Raw genomic sequence first — 24,764 nt, forward strand, 5'->3', positions numbered from 1 at the left:
GGTACCAAAACAGAGATATAGACCAATGGAACAGAACAGAGGCCTTGGAGGCAACACAACATATCTACAACCATCCGATCTTTGACAAACCTGACAGAAACAAGCAATGGGGAAAGGATTCCCTGTTTAATAAATGGTGTTGGGAAAACTGGCTAGCCATGTGCAGAAAGCAGAAACTGGACCCCATATGATACCTTACACTAAAATTACTCCAGATGGATTAAAGACTTAAACATAAGACCTAACACCATAAAAACCATAGAAGAAAATCTAGGCAAACCATTCAGGACGTAGGCATAGGCAAGGACCTCATGACCAAAACACCAAAAGCATTGACAACAAAAGCCAAAATAGACAAATGAGACCTAATCAAACTCCACAGCTTCTGCACAGCAAAAGAAACAGTCATTAGAGTGAATCAGCAACCAACAGAATGGGAAAAAATTTTTGCAGTTTACCCATCTGACAAAGGGCTGATATCCAAAATTTACAAAGAACTGAAACAGATTTACAAGAGAAAAACAAGCCCATTCAAAAGTGGGCGAAGGATATGAACAGATACTTTACAAAAGAAGACATACATGAAGCCAAAAAACATATGAAAAAATGCTCATCATCACTGGGCATTAGAGAAATGCAGGTCAAAACTACATTGAGATACCATCTCACTCCAGTTAGAATGGCGATCATTAAAAAATCTGGAGACAACAGATGCTGGAGAGGATGTGGAGAAATAGGAACAGTTTTACACTGTTGGTGGGAGTGTAAATTAGTTCAATCATTGTGGAAGACATTGTGGTAATTCCTCAAGGACCTAGAAATAGAAATTCCATTTGACCCAGCAATTCCATTACTGGGTATATACCCAAAGAATTATAAATTGTTTTGTTATAGAGACACATGCACACATATGTTCATTGTGGCACTGTTTACAATAGCGGAGACCTGGAACCAACCCAAATGTCCATCATCAATAGACTGGATTAAGAAAATGTGGCACATATAAACCATGGAATACTACACAGCCATAAAAAATGAATTCGTGTCCTTCACAGGGACATGGATGAATCTGGAAACCATCATTCTCAGCAAACTGACACAGAACAGAAAACCAAACACAGTATGTTATCACTCATAGGCAGGTGTTGAACAATTAGAACACGTGGACACAGGGAGGGGAGCATCACTCACTGTGGTCAGCAGGTGGGGGCTAGGAGAGGGACATCAGGGGTGGGGAGGGTGGGGAGGGATAATGAGGGGAGAAATACTAGATATAGGTGATGGGGGGATGAAGGCAGCAAACAACCTTGCCATATATGTACCTATGCAACAATCCTGCATGATCCGCACATGTACCCCAGAACCTAAAGCACAATTTAAAAAATTTTTTTGAATTTATATTTTATTAGAATTAAATACTTAATCATTTTATAAATTATTTTTATTGTTAAGAGGATTTTCTATCTGTTATATTATAAGAATGACTATGGATGCCCTATAGGAATGTTATTAGTTCTTATATGCTCATTTCAGTATTAATTTTTCAAACTTTTCCCCAGTCTTTGGAGCCTAAGCATTTAAGGTCAACTTATTATCTGTCCTCAAAAGAGTCAACGATGTTATCTTTGACTACATTTTGTAATCTGTACAGTACATATGGAAGGGTCAAAGTTTCTAATATGACAAATCCGGGTAAAGTCTAAACAGCATTTATGGCAAGCTGTCTTTACTAAAATCAGCTCATCGCAGCTATGGCTTGGACTAGATCCACTTGCTTTCTCTCTTTTACCTTGTTTTTTGCCCACATAGCAGCTGTATCGGTAAGTAGAGTCCTGTTTTTTGGATATTTAGAAATATTAATTCTAGTATACATTACCCATTTTCTGTATATTTATTTTTTGCAGATTAATTATCTTCCTAAAGAAAATGGTAAGAATTAGCTCAAATGCACAGAGAGTGTTTTTGAACTTTTTTCATTTAGCAAGACTAATAATAATTGTTTTCTCACTTTTATCAGTACACGATGCAGATTTTGGTGAACAGAAGGACATTTCAGAAATCAATTTAGGTGAGTTCAATTTTTGCATTATTAAAGTCTTGAAATTACTTAAAACCCAATGATGGGAATACTGAAAACCACTTTTCTTCATAATACTGTATTGTGATTCTTTTGGGGAGAAATATTTATTGGTGCTTTGTGAGAAGTTGCATTTTCTGAAAGATAAAAACGTGGAAAGAGAAGATAGTTAGGCCAGACTTTCCAGGAGAGCTAGGGAAACCTCAATGGATCCAGAAACACATAACAAGTTTCTCTTTTAAAAATTTTATTTTTCAAATTTGTATTTGGAAAAAAAAGCAAATAGATAATTATTCTGATTGTTAAAGAAAAATACAAGAATAAGCCTCTGGTTATATTCAGTGGGGAAACAAAACTCAACCCCTCCGCTGACCCATCATATTCCTTAACAACTCTTTGGTTGAGACTTAGAGGTAAGTGTAAAGAAATCTCCACTTAGATACTTGTTCATAACATATTTATTGAAGAAATTCATCAGTCTCACTCACTATTGAGAGGAGAAAGAAGCTGAGTCATCATCTATCTTTTCTCTCTGTTGTCCTGCTTCTGGAATGAGAGAAAAGCCTCTGAATTCCTGGGGTCTTTGGTCAGGATTTGTGGAAGCAGAGGTATTCATGATCACATTTACCTTCAGTTTACAAAAAGCCTTTATATCCAATTGCATATTGATTTGTCCAGTCTTGTTGTGGGGTAAGTGCTGTTTTCATTTTTTGGAAAGAGACAGGTGGCTTCTCATGATTATAGTGACTTGCTCAAGATCCTAGGTGGCAGTGATGGGGCTCCCTTCCAGATCTTGCAGCCCATACCTTAATAGCTCAGTGCCACCTGAAGACTACAAAACTAAAATACTCATGCCTAATGGTCAATGTTTCTGGCTTTGTCTCACTCACAGACAAGCCAGTTAGTTGATATTTAATTGGAATAGCTGGAGAATGGCTGCATAGGCAGAGTAGAAATAGTTTAGGAAGGTAAATGGGTGAAAGCAGAAATGGGTCCCAAGACTTCAGAGCAAGGCACGAAAATATCTCTCTTTAGAGTCAGTCATTGTGTAAACAGTTCAGAGAATCTGCTGTATTTTACAACAGGGCTGGAATTAGAATTAGGGTTTTTTCTAATATCATCCTTATTTATCTAATAAAAATTCATTCTTCACTTCTTTGCCATTTTGTATTCTTTAGGCCCACCACCACCTCTGAACCTTGACCCCAGTGAAGAAATCTCATCACCATGTATATTTCCCTTTTAAGCCATTTCGACCAAGCCACCAGATTGATTGGGTTAGCCATATGGCCATATTCTAACACCATAATCTATTGGGAAAATCATTTGGAGAAAATTACCACCGTTTCTCCATCTTCTTTTCACCTCACAAAGTTGACTTAACGTTTCTTTTCCTCCGCCCCAAGACCTGCTAAATGCAACTCACTCCTTCTAAATTTTAGGCTCAGAATCTTAGAGTTGCCCCTAACCCTTGTCTTTCTCACACGCCTTATGCACAATCTGTCAGAAAATGCTATTAGATCAGAATTACTTTTTTTTTTCTCAGATGGAGTCTTGCTCTGTTGCCCAGGCTAGAGTGCAGTGGTGCTCTTAGCTCACTGCAATCTCCGCCTCCCAGGTTCAAGTGATTCTCCTGCCTCAGTCTTCCTAATAGCTGGGATTACAGGTCCCACTACCATGCCAGGATAACCTCTGTATTTTTGGTAGAGATGGGATTTCTCCATGTTGGCTAGGCTAGTCTTGAACTCATGACCTCGTGATCTGCCCACCTCGGCCTCCCAAAGTGCTGGTATTACCAGTGTGAGCCACCCTACCCCACCTGGATCTACTTTTAAATCATATCACAGTTGAGACTTTTCAGCACTTTTACCGCCCCCACTTTGGTCAGCCACCTCATGTCTGTCTTGGTCCTTTGAGGGGCCTCATAACTGTGCTTCCCTTTCTGTCTTTGCTCCCTACAGACTATTCTGCACAACATGGAGCTCTCCTTTTAGTATCCTTTAGATTGTCATTTCTCTGCTCCAACCTTCTCATGACTTCTCCAACACAAAGTAAAGGCCCTAGAGCCTTGATTCCCAAACTGTGGTCCACAAGCCAAAGTGACATGTGTCATTCAAGAACTTTCTCTTAGAAATGCATCATTTGGGGATCCACCCCAGACCAACCAAATTAGCATCACCATTTTGACAGACCCATAGTGGTTTCAATGCACATTAGAGTGTGAGTCAATCTGCCCCAGCGGCTTCTCCGACCTCATTTGTGACTACTCTTCCCCATCCTACTTGAGCTCTCCAGCCATCCTGACTGCACAGCTACTCATCCACAAAAGTGGTTTTCAATGTGTTGTCCCCCAGCCAGCAGCATTGGCATCATCAGGAAACTTGTTAGGAATGAACATTCTCAGGCTCCGCCCCAGACTTAATGAGCCAGAAGTTCAAGGGTAGGGACTCATCAAGCTGTTTGATCAAGCCCTTCAGGGGACTCTGATGCTAAAGTTTAGGACCACTGCCCTAAGACATCAAGGCTTTTCTGCCACAGGACCTTTCTATCTGCCATTGCCTCTAACTCCACTACTCTTCTTTCATTCTCTCACTTCAACATATTTCTGCTAAAATGCCACCTCCTTTGGGAGGCCTTCTCTGATCACTCTTTAATAAAATAGCAAACCTATCTCACCTCAGCACTCTTTCCCACCTTACCTTTCATATGTTTCTTTTTTATTGTACTTTTCGCCATTTGTCATACTTTACAGTTATTTGTTTATTTGTATGTCTTCCTCTTCCCCCAATCAAGAGTACCATGTCCTCTTAAGGACTTTGTTTTATTCTCTGCTATATCCCCAGCATCTAGAAAAATGCTTGAGACACATTAGGCATTTAATAAGTGTGTACTACATGAACACGTTGGGTAATGAATAGATTGAGGCGTGCTTTCACTGGATGTACATTTCTTTGGGAAGTTCTCCCTGTCCCCAGCGATCCCATCCATTCTGACCAACTACTGGGGCCAAAGTCTGAGTGGGCTTGTTCACTTCACTCTGGAAGAGCTCCCTCAATCCCATTATAATCCAGGCCAGGTGTCAGGAAATACAGATTTTTGCTCAGGACAAACCTCAATAAAATAGATGAACCAGAACAGTCCCTCTATTTCAAAGATGATTCAAATTTGGGTCCTACTGACAGTGAGGCAGTGATGTCAGTACTGTTTGTGGTTGTTTAATTGTACTGCTACCACAGGAATAGGTCAGAGTTAAGGAGGTTAAGCACTCTAGGAAATGTGTGCATAAGGAAGGCAGTGATGCGGGAATAGCCCTAATTAACCATTAGCAAGTGAAATCATGATGCCTGCTAATACCTAACATGCCCTTGGTGTCCTATGCAGAAATGGAGCCGGTTCCTGAAGGAGCCATAGGCTTTGGCAAATGGGGCCTCTGTTGGCTTGTGAGACTGTGGTGATTAATCTCTGCCTTGGTTTCCCAGCTTGTAAGTCAGAGCTAGTCTCAGAATGAAGTACAATCCAGCGATTCTGTCTGAAGTTGCTGCATTTTACAGAAAATGTTGCTTGTCATGTGAGAGTTATGACAAGTGATGATCTTTTAATGCTTGAGAAATTTTCTCACAAAGATCTTCCCTTTTAAGAATCTTGCTTACTGAAACACAGTGAGACCAGGATTAAGCAATACCAGCAGTGGGAGAGTATATTCTGCTAAGCACCTGAGAACAGATATTAGGAGATATGGTTTTGAATGGATCTTTCCACATTCTCCTGGCCTTCCTTAGGATGTGGAAAGCACCTTGAGCTTGGTTTTGGAGGGTATCATCATTTTTTTCATAGGAAAGAGCAAAACACTCTCACTTACCTTGGGACAAGAGGCAGAACGGTACAGTGGCAGAAAGAGCCCTGAATGGGAAGGCAGGAGTTTTGATGCTCACTTCGCCGCTGGATTACATAGCATATCACTTCATACCTCTGGACTCTATTTCTCTCTCCATTTCCCTCATTTTTCTTTTTCTTTTTTATTTCCTCAGATGGAGTCTGGCTCTGTCACCCAGGCTAGAGTGCAGTGGTGTGATCTCAGCTCACTGCAACCTCTGCCTCCTGGGTTCAAGCAATTCTCGTGCCTCAGCCTTTTGAGTAGCTGGGACTACAGGCACACACCACCACGTTCAGCTAATTTTTGTACTTTAAGTGGAGACGCGATTTTACCACATTGGCCAGGCTGGTCTCAAACTCCTGACCTCCCTGTAGCAACTCTTTTGGGGTCATCTCCTTCTTTTAAGACTAATTTGTTTGGGCAGAGTAAGTTTAGCTCTGCACTCCTGGTGGTGGCTGCTTTGAAAGAGAGGACCGTGGGCTTTCCATTTGGCTGAGGAAAGCTGCTGGCATTGCCTTAGTTTGAAGCGGGGCCTGAGGCTGGCCCCTGATGAAGTTTCCTGTTTGATTACCTATGGGGTTGCCGTTTTTATTAAATTTAGATAGTATTGATTTGCCTAATGCTTCCCCTTTCTACATAGGGGACATATAAAAGGAAATTCTTTCCTTGATTAACCTTGGTCTCTATTCTTTGGGCAGTCTCTTTTCATATAACTGGCTTTCCCCATAGAAAACAATTAGAGTTCCTCTCCCTTTTCATTCTAGGAGGCCTTAATACCATAGCCAATATTTTGGCTTTCTATGTCTCTGTTTCTACTAGCTGGCATGCTTTTATAAGTTCCCCGATTGTGGCTGCCTTTCCTCTGACTGCCTACATTGCTTGCTGGCAATCTACATTAGTGTTTTTATAAGCCAATTGCAACAATAAAATATCCACGACCTGGTCATGACTAATTTGCTTTTTAATTGCCTGGGTTAACTAATCAATAAATTCAACAAATGACTCCTGAGGCCCCTGATGAACATTTACAAAAGAGCTGAGGTCCACTTTGGAGAATTCAGTCCTAGGCCCTGAGGGCACATGACGATAGTTGATTATAGGCCTAGGGATCAAAATCTAGCTGTTATGATACCTCGGCATGGGGACCCTTCCCCTGGAGCATAGCGGCTGTTGTATCTTGCCCTGCAGCCTGATTTCTTTTGGCTTGTTGTTCACACAACTTGTACTTTGCTCTTCAGAGGAGGCCTTGGTGGGGCCCCAAAGTGGTTTTAGCTAGCATTGACCAATCTCATGGGGTTATTCGGAAGTTGTGTGCTAAAACCTCAATCATTCCTTTCGTAAATGGGCTAGCAGCTCCATTTTCCTTTATATGTTTTCTTAGCTCTTTATAAGTGCTAAAAGAAATGGGTTCATGTATTTGATTACCTTGCCGTTTTTAATTACCAGGCAGGCTAAGAGTTCACCCTCCAAAGCTGCTTGTTTAAGACAAGGACCTATAGCTGTGGTGTCTCCTTTGTCTTTTTTCCTATTCATTGGTTGTCTTTGTGCATAATTTCTTCCCACTTGTTCCCCTAGCTTTACATCTAGTGAGCCCTCTGCTGGGAACCAGGGGCTTTAGGAAACAACAGTTTGCATTAATTCCTTCAGCTGGGCCTGGTACTGCTTCTGTTGTGCTGATAACTGCTGTCCCATGATGAATCCCTAGCCTGAAACAATCCCTCCCCGAACTTGGCAACCTCCAGTGGGTACCAATGACTTACTGACTACTTGACTTGACTGCATGGTTTCCTTCCTTCTGGTTTTCTAGGGGTCCGCTGCTTTCCTTTTTTGCAGCAATGATCATAAAGGTTTTCTCCCTGTTTGGGCACCTGCTATGACGTTGTCAAGTCTCCTCACAGTGGGGCACTGGCTGTGGTGTCAGTCATGTCAGTGTCTCTGTTCAGGCGCCAGCTGTGATGAGCGTTACGCTGGGGTTACTAGTTGAGACCTCGATTACTACATGCAGAGATTTGTTTTATAGACCCTGACTTAGCAATGGATGAATGAAATACACTCTCACATCCAGTACAGTGATGTGAGTGGGCTTGGGATGGTTGTCAACTGTTTTTAGAGGGTGATTGTAGCTAACCAACCATGACTCTTTGTTCCTCCTTGCATTTATTTAGTATAGGTTTAATAATAGAAGTTCTAAGTCAACATGCTTGTGGATAATTAACATGGTTAAAAGAGTGGTTTTACTAATGATGAAAGTTCTTGGTTCCAGGGCCTAGAATAAATACTATTAATGGGTAATTTCCCTTCGAACTCCCTCTGAGAGGACCATCCAGCACAAAGTTTACATGAGTAAACAGAGACAAAGGAATATGGGGTAAACAGACTTAACTGTAGAAGCTTCTATTATTCTAAACTTTACCCTATGACTTAAAGTTTTAATGTAAGAATTGGCTGTCTTTAATCTGTTTAATTAAAACCTTTTGGCCTTCCAAAAGATTTGAGACTATAATCTTATAGATTTTTCCAAAATTTCCCTAATATTTTGCCAGCCACCCAGAGTGAATCCCGACGCTGACCTCAGATGATCCACCTGTCTCAGCCTCCCAAAGTGCTGGGATTACAGGTGTGAGCCACCATACCCAGCCATTCTCTCAATATTTTTCATCCTCCTTATCAGCACTGCCTCTAATCCCTTTTTTATAGTTGGTGATCAGTAAAATCCCTTCTAACTTATTTCTTACTTCTAAGATTCTTAGACAAGATTTCTTGTTCCAAAATTGAAAACAGAGGCTGTGACAAGATGTGATACTCATTAGTCATTCACATTTGCTCAATTGGAATTTTTGCATTGTTTCAAAAAGAGTTTTGCCACATAAAGATTAATATTCAAAGACTTATAATGGCAAAAATTTTATTATGAAAGATGCCTTTTAATAATGTTCACTCAAATATTCTTTTAAAAAAATTTTTTAACTTCCAGCTGCAGGCTTGGACCTCTTTCAAGGGGACATCCTCTTGCAGGTGAGTACCTTTCAATGATGCAATAAATTCCTCAGGAGAGGCAGTATGACTGGGTGTGAGCCTCTGCTCTGTGGCCAGCCGTGGGATGGGCACTGTGGAGGAGATAAGAGAAATCTCATCTATAATCTGTTCCAGTGAGGAGTTCCACTTTAGTTGGTAAGGACAAAAACAGAGGGAAAATAAGCAAACAGCACAAAAAAGTCTAAAATAATTAAATGGGTTATCTATCAAATTTTCCTAATAAATCAAGAATGAGAGGGAAGATAATGCACCAACACATCTGTAGCAGCTATCGCAGTTTTTTGAGATTTCATGCCCCCTTAATTTTGTTCTTAATAATTTCTCTGATTTTTCCAAATTATCTCTCAAGAACTTCTATTGCTTTCATAATCAGAAGACAAATTGCCACTAAACTGTTTGAATTGCATGATAGACTATTTGCTGTGTGAGAGTTTAGTGAAGGAGGTGGATTAAGGTGACCTTGAGGACTGGGCTTCCCATCCATTTTTACCTTTGTTTTCACAGAACTCCAGAAATGGCCTGAGAGACCAAAACAGCAGGTGGACGTTCCCCATTCCTTACATTTTGGCTGATAATTTGGGTAATATTAATTGTTCTTAAATAGGGGGTTTCAGTTTAACTTGCTCTCCCCTCTCAACCTATTCATGGGTTTCACATTGGGAGTAAACACAAGGAAAACCAGAGGGTTTTCAAGTCCTGATGAATCTTTATCTCATGGGGAGAGAGATATGACATTACATGAAAACCAGTGCTGCTTAACCAGTCTGAGATATACATTATCCAAAAATAACTTTTAAAATGCAACACACATTAAAGTATTAATATAACCAGGAACAATACAAAAGAGCAAAAACCCAATGAAACATACTTTACATCAGCACAACGAAAAGTTTGTACTATGTTTAGGTAAATCTAAATGTAGTGTGAGTACACTATTTTTAGCATATCGATTTCTTCTCTTTTTGTTACAAGAGAAACATGCCACAATGAGAAATGAAAAAGTCTGTATTTCACATGTTCACAATCCTTTTTTCTTGGTGTTAATAATGTCTACTCTTTTCTCTCTCTTAAGAAAAAGATCTGAATACGTTACATTTTACTCATTGTTAGAAATAACTGGTGGAATAACTTCACCTTTTAGCTAAGATTGAGTATAGAACTAACAACTGGTAGAAATAAATAAATATTAGAAGCCACATGTAGTCACTGGCTGATCCTCAAGCAGTTGATGGACAGCTGAGCAGCCATGGTGACTCAATGCCTGCAAGGCCACTCCTGCTTAGACAGATGAACAAGATTAGAGTGAAGAGGGGAAGCCAGGACAAGGTTGCCTAATCTTGTTGGGCTGTTAGGCAGCTTCTCCTCTTAGGAGATGTAGATTATGTTTCAGTATTTTCCATCCTCCTTATCATGCTGCTTTGTATCCCTTTTTTGGAGAACAGCTAGATATAAACAAATGCTCTTGTTCTCAGTTATTAGTTGGAAAATTGAGTTATTTTATCCAGTGTTTGCCTTGCAAATTCATGGAACACCAATACCTAATGGCACATGGTTTAAGAAACATCAGCTTTTTAAAAGGGGTTCTTTCCTATTACAATTTTTTCTTATCCTGGTTGTCACATCTGCACCACTCTATTATGTGCCAGGCAATGTGCCTTCATCTGATATTTTAAGTAACCTCACCATGTCTCTGGGAGGTGTAAGGCAGTGCTTCTTAGACTTTAATGTGCATAGGACTCATAGGAGGATCTTGTTAACCTACAGAGTAGGTCAGGTTTGGTGCGTGAAATGTTGCATATCCAGCGGTCCCCAGTGGTGTTGATGCTGTTGGTCCACACAAACCACAGCTTAAGTAGTAAGGTCTCTATAGTTGCAAGGTAGGTAAGAAATTATAATTGAGAGTAATTTGACACAAACATAAGATAAAGGTAGTAAGGATACAGCAGTATCTCTCAAGCAACACCACGTGAAGGTCATCTTTAGTGTTAAAGTTCAGATGCCCAGACTTAGACCATTGTGAAAGCAAACTTTCTAACTAGAGTTCAATATTTCTATAGAATTTTTTTTACTCAAGTTAAAATTACATGGAGTGAAATACACAAATCAATATATAAGGCTTTTGACAAACACATATACCTATATAATCCACACTTGCATCATTCCATAAAGTTCCTTTCTAGGCAGTTCCCATCTCTACTCCCTAAGAGGGAACCACCATTCTATTTCTTCCCCATGGTTCTGCCTGATTTACAACAGATACATGAGCTCATATACCACAGTATTTATTTTATAAATACTAGGTGTCTGGCTTCCTTGACTTATGCTTTTTAAGTTCTTCCATATTGTTGTGGATCAACAGTTAATTCCTTTTTTTCACTACTCAGTAATATTTCTTTATATTGATATACTGCAAATTATTGTCCATTTTCCTGTTAGGGCTAGTAAGAAGAAAATTTTTATGATCACTCTTTACAAGTTTATGTGAATACATTTCTTATTTATCTTTGGTAAAATGCCTAGGCACATAATTGCTTGATCATATGAATAACTATGTAAGAAAATGCCAAACAGTTTTCCAAAGTGGCTACGCCATTGTACATTCCTCCTGAAAAATATATGAGCATTTCATTTGCTCCACATCCTTACATTGACAGTATTAATCTTATTAATTATAGCCATTTTAGCAGTTGTAAAATGGTAGCTCCCTATGATTTTAATTTGCATTTCTGTAATGATTAGTGACATTTAGCACATTTTAGAATGCTATGGGCTATTTCTTTATCTTCTTTTATGAAAGGTTGTCCAACTCCTTCACAATTTGTAAAAATTATATCGTTTGTCTTTTTATTATTTGTAAGATTTTATATACTATGGCTAAAGCCCTTTGTCAGATATATATTTTATAAATATTTTCTGTTAGTCTGCTACTTACTTATTTGTTTTTGTTTTTCAAGCAGTGAATTTTGAAACATGAAAGCTTTAAATGCCAATAAAGTGTGATTTATCAATTTTTTTAACATGGTTTGTGTTTTTATATTCTAAGAAATCTGTACTTAAACCAAGTCACAAAGATATTTTTCCAATAGTTTTTGAAGTTGTATGGTTTCAATTTTTGTCTATAATTGATTGCAAACTAATTTTGTGTATAACAGGATGAAGAGATTGAGATTGATTGATTGGTATTTATTAGCCCAGTTGTTCTAGCATCATTTGCTTAAAACTTTGCTTTCCTCATTGAGTACTCTTTGCAAGACTCTTGTTTGCCAAGTTTGCCAAGACTCTTTGTTTCTTGATCTCGTATCCCTATTTTTTTATCTTATTCTACTTATCTACCATCATGTCAAAATCACTACGTTCATTGTTCCAGCTTTATAGTTAACCTTGAAGTGAGTGCTCCAGCTTTGTTCTCCAATTTCAAGACAGTTTAGCCTACTCCAGATCTTTTGCATTTTTGTGTATATTTTATAATCAATTTCTCTAAAAAGCCTGCTGGAATTTTGATAGAAATGTGTTGATTCTGTGTATAAATTTGTAGAAAACTAATATCTTAAAAATATTGAGTCCTATAATCCATAAACATTGTACCTCGTGGTACATTTTTTGTCTTTTTGTAATTCTTGTTCCTAACAGAAAAGAAAAGGAGAGAGAGAGAGAAGGAAAGAAAGAAGGAAGGAAGGAAGGAAGGAAGGCAGGAAGGAAGGAAGGAAGGAAGGAAGGAAGGAAGGCAGGAAGGAAGGAAGGAAGGAAGGAAGGAAGGAAGGAAGGAAGGAAGGAAGGAAAGAAGGAAAAAAGAAAGAAAGAAAGAAAAGAAAGAAAGAGAGAGAAAATAAATAAATAAATAAGAAAATCAAATGAGGAGGGGCACTCAGGGTTGCCTTCATGGACAAGAGGAAGACTTTAAATGGACTCTATTTCCATTCATCCCAATGATGTTATGGCAGTTTTTACAAAATTATTACATAGGTTCTTAGTTCCCTCTTTACAATTTATTCAGGTGTGGAGAAGGAAGAAGAAGTATGATTTAAAAATTAACCAGTCTCAGGAATCCCATCATTTGGATTGAGGATAAAAAAAGCCACATAGCCTTCTAGGAAGCTTGACTTCAGTGTAATCACCTTTTTTTCTTACATTTTTGTGACACCACAGCTATCTTGGGTACAGGTCATCATATTACAGATGTAACTAAGTAAGAATAGGTAAAAGTGCATGAAAATCTCCCAGAAGATGTAATGAGTGCTCTTGTTATTATCTGTGTTGTTTCCACAATCAGTTTATTGACTATTCCAGTGACTGTTTCTTTAATGATCTTGATATGATATTATGACACCTAGGCTGTGAAATCTCCAATTTGATAGTTTATTAAATGAAATAAAGGCCAGAAAAATATGATGTAATTTCCTGGCCAATCATTATAAACTCCTTGAGAGAAAGTACTAAATTCAAATGTACAAGAAATATAATTTAATTTTATATAACTTGTCTTAATTTTTAACTTAGATTCTAATCTTTAATGAGTTGATTGGTGGGAAAAAATGCACACAAAATAAAACATGATCTCATTTCCCCTGGAGTATCTTTCTTCTCTACCCCATCTTTGTCTTATGGAGCCAAAGTGCATGCATGTTAGGTGAAAGGAAAGGCATTTGATCTTTGATCATCGGTCCCCACAGGTTACTAATCAGCATCTATTTTTCCTGCCCCTTCAAGTCCACTGCTGCTTGGGTACTGAGCTTGGGATACAGAAATCTTTTCTAAGGCTTTGTGCAGTATAAGCTGTCTAGTCTTGCCATCTCTCAGGCATCTTGCTTGGAAGCAGAGTAAAATACCACATGTGCTTCTTACACTTTCAGAACCCACAAATCTCTCTAAGCTCTGCTCTTCTCCTCTAGAAAGACGGAATATCTTTTTAGATAGGGGTAAAGAACACTATTCTCACTGCCTCACTCTAAAGTACTTTATCTAATCAACTAAAGCCAGAGCTACTCACAAACCACTCTGTTTTCTGCTCTGCCATGTGACTCTCCTGAGGCAATGCACTCCAAATCTCTGCTTCAGTGGGAGAAAGCGAAAGAGAAAAAGAGTGGAAGTTATTTCATTATCTTATTTAGCCATATACACATGCGTGTATTCTTATTTTGTAGACATATTTGCATTGGGCATTTAAAGTATGCACTTAATGTTTATGTCCACAACTAATTTTACACATGTCCACGACCAATTTTGCAGTTTTAGTTACTAGGAAATCTATTTATTACCAAAAAATCTATAATGCACCCGCGGATTTCATGTGGTAGCACGGTTTTCTCTGAACTATAAGTTGTAGATATTATCCAATGTCTAAATAATGTTCATTGATATTTTTACTGATTTCTCAGGGCTGAATGCTAAAGGAGCCATTCTGTATGCCTTTGAAATGTTCCGCCTTAAGTCCTGTGTGGATTTCAAGCCCTATGAAGGAGAGAGCTCATACATCATATTTCAACAGTTCGATGGGTTAGTATGAAATTTTTACAGAGCGAAAATCATGAATACTTTGGTTTATAAAAAGTGGCACATCTCTTTCAAAGGTGAAAAGAAGAAATTGAAAAGAAACTAAAAGCAAAATCAAATCATTCACTGTGAATTTTTAAGTTATATAACATTTTTAACATACTCCTCACAAAATGAATTATTTGGATATGTCTGGGCTTCAGGGAAATCCATTTCAATACTATTTTTATATTTAGGTCATATTTTAAATTAGAGTACTTTTTTTAAAAGTTAGGTTTATTGAAGTATAAACTTTATCCTTTAAAGAGTACTGTTCTAAATTGTAGTACTCTGTTGCTAGACTTCTTTGAAAAGTTCTAGATATCAATTTGTTCTTCATAGTGATTTATTTCTAAGAACTGAATGGTGTATCAAGAAAGAAGCCATTTTTCTTTGATGGTGTTTATGTCAACCAATAGACTGGGAAGCAAAGCCACCATCTGCTGTGACACTATCTGTTTGTGTCTTCAGCTCCACTTGCAGTGGTTGTCTAGTTATGACCATGTGTGCTTTATTTATTTTTGGTTACATGAATATGTTCCTCAGTGGTCATTTCTGAGATTTTGATGGCACCCATCACCAGAGAAGTGTACACTGTACCCAAAGTGCAGTCTTTTATTCCTTGCCTTACCCCATCCTTCCACCTGAGTCACCAAAGTCCAATGTATTATTCTTTTGTCTTTGTGACCTCATAGCTTAGCTTCCACATATGAGTGAGAATATACAATGTTTGTTTTTCCATTCCTGAATTATTTCACTTAGAATAATGGTCTCCAACTCCATCCAGGTTGCTGTGAATGCCATTATTTCCTTCTTTTTTATGGCTGAGTAGTATTACATGGGGTGTGTGTGTGTGTGTGTGTGTGTGTGTGTGTGTCTGTATGAAGGAACCAAATAATGGCATTCACAGCAACCTGGATTGAGTTGGAGACCATTATTCTAAGTGAAATAATTCAGACATGGAAAAATAAACATTGTACCTTCTCACTCATATGTGGGAGCTAAGCTATGAGGACGCAAAGGCAATACACACACACACACACACACACATACATATGTACATAATATATTATATATGAACATAATATTTTCTTTATCCACTTGATTGATTCGCATTTGGGCTGGTTCCATATCTTTCCAATTGCAAATTGTACTCCTATAAACATGTGTGCACAAATATCTTTTTCATATAATGACTTCTTTTCCTCTGGATAGATACCTAGTAGTGGGATTGCTGGATCAAACGGTAGATCTACTTTTAGTTGTTTAAGGAATCTCCACACTGCTTTCCATAGTCATTGTACTAGTTTTCATTCCCACCCACAGTGTAAAAATGTTCCCTTTTCACTGCATCCACACTAGCATATATATATACATATATATATATATCATAATGTTAATTCTGCTGGTTATTTCTTTTGCTGTGCAGAAGCTTTTTAATGAAGTCCCATTCATTTATCTTTGTTTTTGTTGCATTTGCTTTCAGGTTCTTGGTCATGACGTCTTCACCTAAGTCAATGTCTAGATGGATTTTTCTGATTTTACCTTCTAGAATCTTTATGGGTTCAGGTATTAGATTTAAATCTTTGATCCATCTTGAGTTGATTTCTGTATAGTGTAAGAGAGGAGGATCCAGTTTCATTCTTCTACATGTGGCTTGCCAATTTTCCCAGCACCGTTTGTTGAATAGGATGCTGTTTCCCCACTTTATGTTTTTGTTTGCTTTGTTGAAGATCAGTTGGTTGTAGGTATTTGGGTTTATTTCTGAGTTCTCTATTCTGTTTCATTGGTCTACATGTCTATTTTTATACCAGTACTCTCCTATTTTGGTGACTATGGTCTTATAGTATATTTTGAAGTTGCGTAATGTGTTGACTCCAGATTTGTGATTTTTGCTTAGTTTTACTTTGGTCATGTGGGTTCTTTTTTGGTTCCATATGAATTTTAGGATTGTTTTTCTAGATCTGTGAAGAATGATGGTGGTATTTTCATGAGAATTGTATTAAATTTGTAGACTGCTTTTGGCAATTGTGGTCATTTTCACAATATTGATTCTACCCATCCATGAGCTTCAGATGGATATGTTTCCATTTGTTTGTGTCATCTATTATTTCTTTCAGCAGTGTTATGTAGTTTTCCTTGTAGAGGTCTTTCAGTCTTTTGCTAGGTATATTCCTAAGTTTTTTTTGTTTGTTTGTTTGTTTGCAGCTCTTGTGAAAGGGGTTAAGTTCTTGATTTGATTCTCAACTTGACACTGTTGGTGTTTAGCAGAGCTACTGATTTGTGTACCTCAGCTTTGGATTCTGAAATTTTGCTGAATTTATTTACCAGTTCTAGAAGCTTTTTGCATGAGTGTTTAGGGTTTTTTAGGTATACAATCATATCATCAGCAAACAGTGACAGTTTGGCTTACTGTTTACTGATTTGGATACCCTTTATTTCTTTATCTTGTCTAATTGTTCTGGCTAGGACTTCCAGTACTATGTTGAATAGAAGTAGTGAGAGTGAGAGTGAGCATCTTTGTCTTGTTCCAGTTCTCACGGGAAATGCTTTCAACGTTTGTCATTCACTATAATGTTGACTGTGGGTTTGTTACAAATGGCTTTTATTACCTTAAAGTATGTCCCTTCTGTGCCAATTTTGCTGAGGGTTTTAATCATAAAGGGATGCTGGACTTTGTCAATTGCTTTTTCTGTATCTATTGAGGTGATAATGTGATTTTTGTTTTTAATTCTCTTTATGTGATATATCACATTTATTGACTTGTGTATGTAAAACCATCCCTGCATCCCTGGATAAAACCTATTTGATCATGGTGAATTATCTTTTTGATATGCTGTTGGATTCAGTTCACCAGCATATTGTTGAGGATTTTTGCATGTATGTTCATCATGGATACTGGTCTGTACTTTTCTTTGTTTGTTATGTCCTTCCCTGGTTTTGGTATTAGGGTGATGCTGGCTTCATAGAATGATTTAGGGAGAATTTCCTCTTTCTTTATCTTTGGAATAGTGTCAATAGGATTGGTACTGATTCTTCTTTGAATGTCTTGTAGAATTCAGCTGTGAATCTGTCTGGTCCCAGACATTTTTTGTTGGCAATTTTTAAACTGCCGTTTCAATCTCACTACTTGTTATTGGTCTGTTCAGAGATTCTATATATTCCTGGTTTAATCTAGAAGGGTTGTGTATTTCCAGGAATTTATCCATCTCTTCTAGGTTTTCTATTTTATACACATAAAGGTGTTCAAAGTACTCTTGAATAATCTTTTGTATTTCTTTGTAGTAGTTGTAATAGCTCCTGTTTCATGTCTAATTGAGCTTATTGGGAACTTCTCTCTTCTTGGTTAATCTTGCTAATGGTCTATCAATTTTATTTATCTTTTCAAAGAACCAGGTTTTTGTTTCATTTTTTTTTTGTATTTTCCTTTTTGTTTCAATTTCATTTAGTTCTGCTCTGATTTTTGTTACTTCTTTTCTTCTGCTAGGTTTGGGTTTGGATTGTTCTTGTTTCTCCTGTTCTGTGAGGTGTAACATTAGATTATATATTTGTGCTCTTTCTGACTTTTTGGTATCATTTAATGCTATAAACTTTCCTCTTAGCATTGCTTGTGCTGTATCCTGGATGTTTTGATAGGTTATATCACTATTCCCATTCAGTCCAAATTTTTTTTTAATTTCCATCTTGATTTCATTGTTGACCCAATGATCATTCAGTAGCAGGTTATTTAATTTCCATGTGTTTGCCTGATTTTGAGGGTTCCTTTTGGAGTAATTTGCAATTCTATTCCACTGTGATCTGAAAGTGTACTTGATATAATTTTGATTTTCTTAAATTTACTGAGACTTGTTTTGCGGTCTGTCATATGGTCTAGCTTGGAGAATGTTCCATGTGCTGATGACTATAATGTATATCCTGCCATTATTGGGTAGAATTGTTGGGAAAAGCTGCAAAGGAGAAAGAACTTACAAAGTGCCTACATAAATTGGTTACAAGTAACATGTAAGCAAGGAACAACAAACTGCAGAGGGCTGCAGGAGGCCTCTAAGGAGGAAGGCCTTTTTATGCCTTATGTTCCGATACAGGGTAACCTCTGCTCTGTTACCATAAATATTGTGCTCAAGGACTAAAACCCCTTCATAGCACTATAACGTAGCCAAACTTGTAGGCTCCTTGTAAGGCCCGCGTTCCATGAACTGTACATAGATAAGAAGGTAAAGACAACCACATGTTCTTGTTTTGTGAAACTCCCAGACTGCCACTGTTAACCAATCCCTAGAATGATATACCAGTTCCGTCTCACTAATTCAGTTCCAGCTCACTAATTCACTCCACCATCACCCTCTGCCCACCATTACTCCATCCCTACCCTGTAAATCAAAGTAAATTGTAATCAATAAATAGTGTGGACAATCAGAGCTGGGGGCCTTCTCTGTCACTTCCAAAGTAATAAAGTGATGGTCCCCTGGTCCCACTTTTTCTCTTAATCTGTCTTTCTCTCATTCCTTTGTCGCCACCAAATGGGGTACCATGGGTAATGTAGGGTTGGCTCCCTATATTTTGGTGCCCAACGTAAGGGTCATAAATTCCTATATTCTGGCATCCTATGTGTGGGGCTCATAAATTTCCTACATAGAATGTTCTGTCAATATCTGCTAAGTCCATTTGTTGAAAGGTATAGTTTAAGTCCATTGTTTCTTTGTTGGCTTTCTGTCTTGATGACATGTCTTGTGCTGTAAGTGCAGTATTAAAGTCTCCCACTGTTACTGTGTTGCCATCTATTTCATTTCTTAGGTCTAATAGCAATTGCTTTATAAATTTGGGGGCTCTGGCATTAGGTGAATATATTTTTAGAATTGTGATATTTTCCTGTTTGACTAGTCTTTTTTATCATTTTATAATGTTCCTCTTTGTCTTGTTAAACTGCCGTTGCTTTAAAGTTTGTTTTGTCTGATATAAGAATAGTTACTCTTGCTTGCTTTTGGTGTCCATTTACATGGAATATATTTTTCCACCCCTTTACCTTAAGTTTATGTGAGTCCTTATGTGTTAGGTGAGCGCTCAAAACCATGTAAGTATGTGGAAATTAAATAACCTGCTCCCGAGTAATTATTGGGTCAACCATGAAATCAAGATGGAAATTTAAAAATTCTTTGAACTGAATGATATTAGTGGCATACCCTTTCAAACCTCGGGGATACAGCAAAAGCGAAAATGGTGCTAAGAGGAAAGTTCCTAGCATTAAATGCCTACATCAAAAGTCTGAAAGAGTACAAATAGACAATTCTGAAGACAGCAGAAACTTGATTGGTGAATTCTTATTCATTCTGCCATTCTGTATATTCTAAGTGGAGTATTTAGGGCATTTACATTCAATGTTATTGAGATATGAGGTTCTATTCTATACATTGTGCAATTTGTTGCTTGAATACCTTGAGTTTTTTTCACTGTGTTATTGTTACATAAGTTCTGTAAGATTTATGTTTTATGGGCTCTATTTTGGTGTATTTTGAAGACTTGTTTCAAGATTTAGACCTCCTTTTAGCAGTTTTTGTAGCGTTGGCTTGGTCGTGATGACGTCTTTCGGCATTTGTTTGGAAAAGACTGTATCTTTCCTTCATTTATGATGCTTAGTTTCACTGGATTCAAAATTCTTGGCTGATAATTGTTTTGTTTAAAGGGGTTAAAAATAGGACTCCAATGCCTTCTAGCATGTAGGGTTTCCACTGAGAAATCTTCTGTTAATCTGATAGGTTTTCTTTTATAGGTTACCTGATGTGTTTGCCTCACGACTCCAAAAGAGTCTTTCCTTTGTCTTGATTTTAGATGACCTGATAAGTATGTGCCTAGATGATGATCTTTTTGAGATGAATTTCCCAGGTATTCTTTGAGCTTCTTGTATTTCTAGATCTCTACCAAGGCTGGGGAAGTTTTCCTCGGTTATTCCCTCAAGTATGTTTTCCAAATATTTTGATTTATCTTTTTCTTCTGGAACACCAATTATTCTTAGGTTTGGATATTTAACATAGTCCCAAACTTTTTTGAGGCTTTGTTCATTTTTTTAAAATTCTTTTTTCTTTGTCTTTGATGGATTGGGTTAATTCAAAAGCTTTATATTTGAGCTTTGAGGTTCTTTCTTCTTGTTCAATTCTATTGCTGAGACTTTCCAGCACATTTTGCATTTCTCCAAGTGTGTCTTGATTTCCAGAAGTTGTTACTGTTTTTTTTTTATTTATGCTGTCTATTTCAGTGAATAATTTTCCTTTCATATCCTCGTGATGTTTCTGATTTCTTTAAGTTGGACTTTACCTTTCTCTGGTGCCTCCTTGATTGGCTTAATAATTGACCTCCACACACTGCTCTCTCCAGAGAGCTGCAAGCTAGTCCTGCCTCCTATTCCCCATGTTAATCCCAAATCCTGACCATGAGGTTTTGATAATCATGGATGGATAGTATGATGAAAATGGAAGTCAGCACATCATTTAGCCTCTTAGAAAAAAATGCAAAAAATGGCAGTTAAATAAAAGCAAAATACTGACAACTACTTAGATACAAATTAAATACCTTACTTACCTGAGTAGTTATTACTGTAGCTCATTCTTTTATAAAACAAAACAAAGCAACACTGTACACCTACTACATTCCAGGAAGTGTGCTAGACTATAGGTGCAACAAGATATGCAATATGGTCATAGCACTCAGCAGGCTTACAGTTGGCGGGTGAGGGTGATGGAAATATGAGTACCTTGTCTTAATACATGACAGCGAATGTCGTGGGTTGCAGCACTACAGGAATGGGACCTCTGAGAAAGTGTGGGATGAAGCATCAGAGAGAGTTGAGATGAGTGTTAGAAGAAGGGAGGACAAATTGGGGCCAGGAAGAGGGAGAGACAGTGAGGGTGAGGGAGGAGAAGAAGGAAGAAGAAAGGGAGGAGAGGATCAAAGGGAAGAAGAGGGAGAGGGGGAGAAGAGAGCAAACATGAACCTGAACCTGGTTACTTGGAGAACTCCCTAAGTTCAGTGCGCCTGGGGCTTTGCATGTCAGGAGCAGATAATGAGCAGGACCAGGAAGGTGAGCAGGAGCCTGGTGATGAACAGCCATGTGTGAGAGAATTTCTTGTTGGGTACAAGGTTCATTCTATGCTCAATTTTCCATTGTAGAAAGATTACTTGATCAGCATGGATAAAAATTTAAAATAGAGCAAGACTGGTGGCAAGAGATCAATTAACAGATGCTCCAATTTTCCAGGGGAAAATGTAAGGGACTTACACCAAGGAAGAGGCAGGTGTTATAAAGAAGAAGGAATGGATTTCTGAAATATGTGAAAAAGTAGGCTTATTAGAACCTAACCTTATCAGATTGGTTCGTGGGAGGAGTTAGGAAGGGAGAGGAGTCAAAAATGTCTGAGATTTCTGATTTGCATGACTGGCAAATAGTAACTTCATTTGCTGAGGCTGAGAATATTGCTGAAAGAATAACTTTGGTGATAAGGCAGGAGAGTAAACTTATCTTTCAGCATGTGTTTTATTGCTTGAGGTTTTTGCAGGTCATATAAATGGAGATAATCAATCGTAGTTGGACAGTTTGTCTTTCTATAAAGGGGAAACATTTAAAGTATATCTCAGGCCTTGGAAAGACCACACATTTTAGAGGCCTTCTGCTTTTAACTATTTCATTTTGTCCCTTGGCAATCTCTGACCTTCAAAACAGTGCCAAAAACCTTTCATTTTTCATTGAAAATTTCAGAGAAACAATTTTCTTAACACTTTTATTTCCATTCTTCAACTACCACGTTGGCATCTTTTTTTTTTTTTTTTCACAGAGAAACTCCTTAAAAACAAAGCAAAATCAATATGATCACTTTCTAAACGTTCTCCCTTTCCCAGTGAAGTTCTCCTGGCATCTTTTGTGTTTTTAACTGTGTCCCAAGTACCTGATTAAGGGATAGGTCAGCTTTGGGAGACATTCTTTGTAAAAGTGCTGAACCTGGGCAGCCCCATTACCTATGGCCAGGAGGTGCCTCTGTTACAAATAATTTAAGAGAGGGGAAAAGAGAGGAAGAGGTTTTGCAAAGGAACTGGCCCAAATTGCCCCTAACCTTTCAGGGCACTGGTCCCCTGAAGTTGGAGGCTAACTAGGGCTCTTTCAGATAGACAAGGTCAAAAGTTCACAGTGAGGTGGCATGTATGGTATTTTTGCAACTTATATCTTTCTGTTGCGGGAGGGATGTAAAAAGAAATATATAAATATATATATATATATATATATATATATATGATCAATAATAAATGCTTTCTTTGGATTGTGGACATTTTGCAGAATAAACTGATTTGGTAATAAAATGTCACTATCAAAGAGGTAAGTTGATCATGGTTGCATTTGCATAACACTGTAAATTTACTAAAAGTTATTGAATTGTATACTTAAAATGAAAGACTTTTATAGTTTGTAAATTATACCTTAATGAAGTTATTAGAAAATAAATAAGATTCATCTTTGAGTAAAAATCAAATCTGTTAGCCTTTGGAGGTATACTATAGTTACGCTTTATCATGTCTGATTCATTTAACACTGAATCTCTGATGTAAAAATGTATTATGTGCTACAAATTTTATTCATAATAAACTAAGTTATAACCTATTATAACCTGTAAAACACTTCTTGCAAATTACCTAATTTATTTTTTCATTTATGTACAGTTTCTCATGTAAATTTGAAAAATATTTGCTATGGTGCATTCTGCAAACATTCCCATATTCTCTTGCTTAATGCTTCTTTGCATGAGAGTAACTTGGGTTTTGCCTGTTTGTATTGGATAGTCATTAAACCAACTTCAGTATCTCTGCCTTTTTTTCTGTAGTTTAACTGTTTCTAATTTTGTTCATATTCTAAATAGATGTTAGAATCATACTTTTTATTTTCTACTTTCTAAATAAATTATCTAAATTTAAAAAAATAAAAACACTAGCTGGGTGTGGTGGTGCATGCCTGTAGTCCCAAGTCCCAGCCCCTCAGGAGGCTGAGGTGGGAGGATCACCAGAGTCAGGAAGGTTGAGGCTGCCATGAGCTGTGGCTGTGCCACTGTACAGCAACCTGAGTGATAAAGTGAGACCCCATCTCAAAAAAGAAAAGAAAAGGAAAAAAGTTAAATCAACCAGTTTTCCCTCAGACAACAGTTTTTAGATAAAGGCAATAGTGTTATTCTTTGGAGTGCCCTGTGAATTTGTGGAGGTGAGGAAGAATGCCAGTTCTTACTGCTTTCTACCTTGATGAATTATTACAATAGGATTGATTTGCTTCTGAGTATGTGCCATTTTTATAATGTATCATATCTTCACTTTTTTTTTTTTTTTTGAGTCGGAGTTTCGCTCTTGTTACCCAGGCTGGGGTGCAATGGCACAATCTCGGCTCACCGCAACCTCCGCCTCCTGGGTTCAGGCAATTCTCCTGCCTCAGCCTCCTGACCTATCTTCACTTTTAAAGCCTGCATAGTCTTCCCTCTAGGGAATGTTCCTTATTTAACCATCTGCCACCTTTGGACTATCAGCATATGAGAATGCAGTTGGTAATTTATTTTTAAAATCAAAACTAATTTCCTCTTAATTTGTGTTTTGAAGTGCTGTGAATGATGGCCACTTAAACAATTCTCTAGAAGATATTTTTCCTCTTCTCCTCTTTGTAGGTGCTGGTCTGAAGTTGGTGACCAACACGTGGGACAGAATCTTTCCATTGGCCAGGGATGTGATTATAAGGCCATCATAGAACACGAGATCCTGCATGCTTTGGGATTTTACCACGAGCAGTCAAGGACTGACCGCGATGATTATGTGAACATCTGGTGGGACGAAATTCTTCCAGGTGTGATTGGGTGGAGATAGTTGTCACATTTATCACTGGCTAAGACCAAGCTGGGATGACCAGGCCAAATCTGTGAGGACAGGAGCTTCAGCCTCTTTAGTGGAAACACAGACTATGAAGAGGTTATGATTTGTTGGCCCTTTATGTGGACTGTGCTGATCTGACCATAATTCACCGCAGATAAGGATCTCGGGGAATCGTGGTAACTCACTGTAGAGGTCAACTGAAAGTTAACCAGAAGCTTTGCTTTATATCAGTGTTTTCATTAAAACTCCATCTAAAACTGTTTACTTTCCTGTCTTAATGAGTAAAGTGAATCCAGATATTAAAGTCAGTTTTCTGGATGTGAAGTCTCCTGTGCCTCTAGAAGGCTTTTTCAGGGTTAGCTG

At 37.8% G+C, this 24,764-nt stretch overlaps 1 protein-coding gene across 3 annotated transcripts in view; it reads left to right on the top strand.

Annotated features, from left to right (window-relative positions):
• The first annotated feature begins 1,271 nt into the window (after window positions 1-1,271).
• Window positions 1,272-24,764, top strand: part of MEP1A (meprin A subunit alpha) — a 41,879-nt gene continuing 18,386 nt past the window's right edge. Inside the window, exons 1-8 of one of the 3 annotated variants that reach the window (XM_032299614.1) lie at window positions 1,272-1,318; window positions 1,502-1,820; window positions 1,905-1,929; window positions 2,018-2,068; window positions 8,926-8,966; window positions 9,492-9,567; window positions 14,363-14,480; window positions 24,200-24,375. In XM_032299614.1, coding sequence (XP_032155505.1) covers window positions 1,752-1,820; window positions 1,905-1,929; window positions 2,018-2,068; window positions 8,926-8,966; window positions 9,492-9,567; window positions 14,363-14,480; window positions 24,200-24,375 — 556 coding nt within the window. In that variant the 5' untranslated portion in view covers window positions 1,272-1,318; window positions 1,502-1,751. Of the gene's footprint in view, window positions 1,319-1,501; window positions 1,930-2,017; window positions 2,069-8,925; window positions 8,967-9,491; window positions 9,568-14,362; window positions 14,481-24,199; window positions 24,376-24,764 lie in introns of those variants that run through there. The other 2 variants (XM_032299613.1, XM_032299615.1) reach the window with 2 other exon arrangements.

Source organism: Sapajus apella, unplaced genomic scaffold (genome assembly GCF_009761245.1).
Source record: "Sapajus apella isolate SASKATOON/1434 unplaced genomic scaffold, GSC_monkey_1.0 scaffold41, whole genome shotgun sequence".
NCBI classification, from domain to species: Eukaryota; Metazoa; Chordata; class Mammalia; order Primates; family Cebidae; genus Sapajus; species Sapajus apella.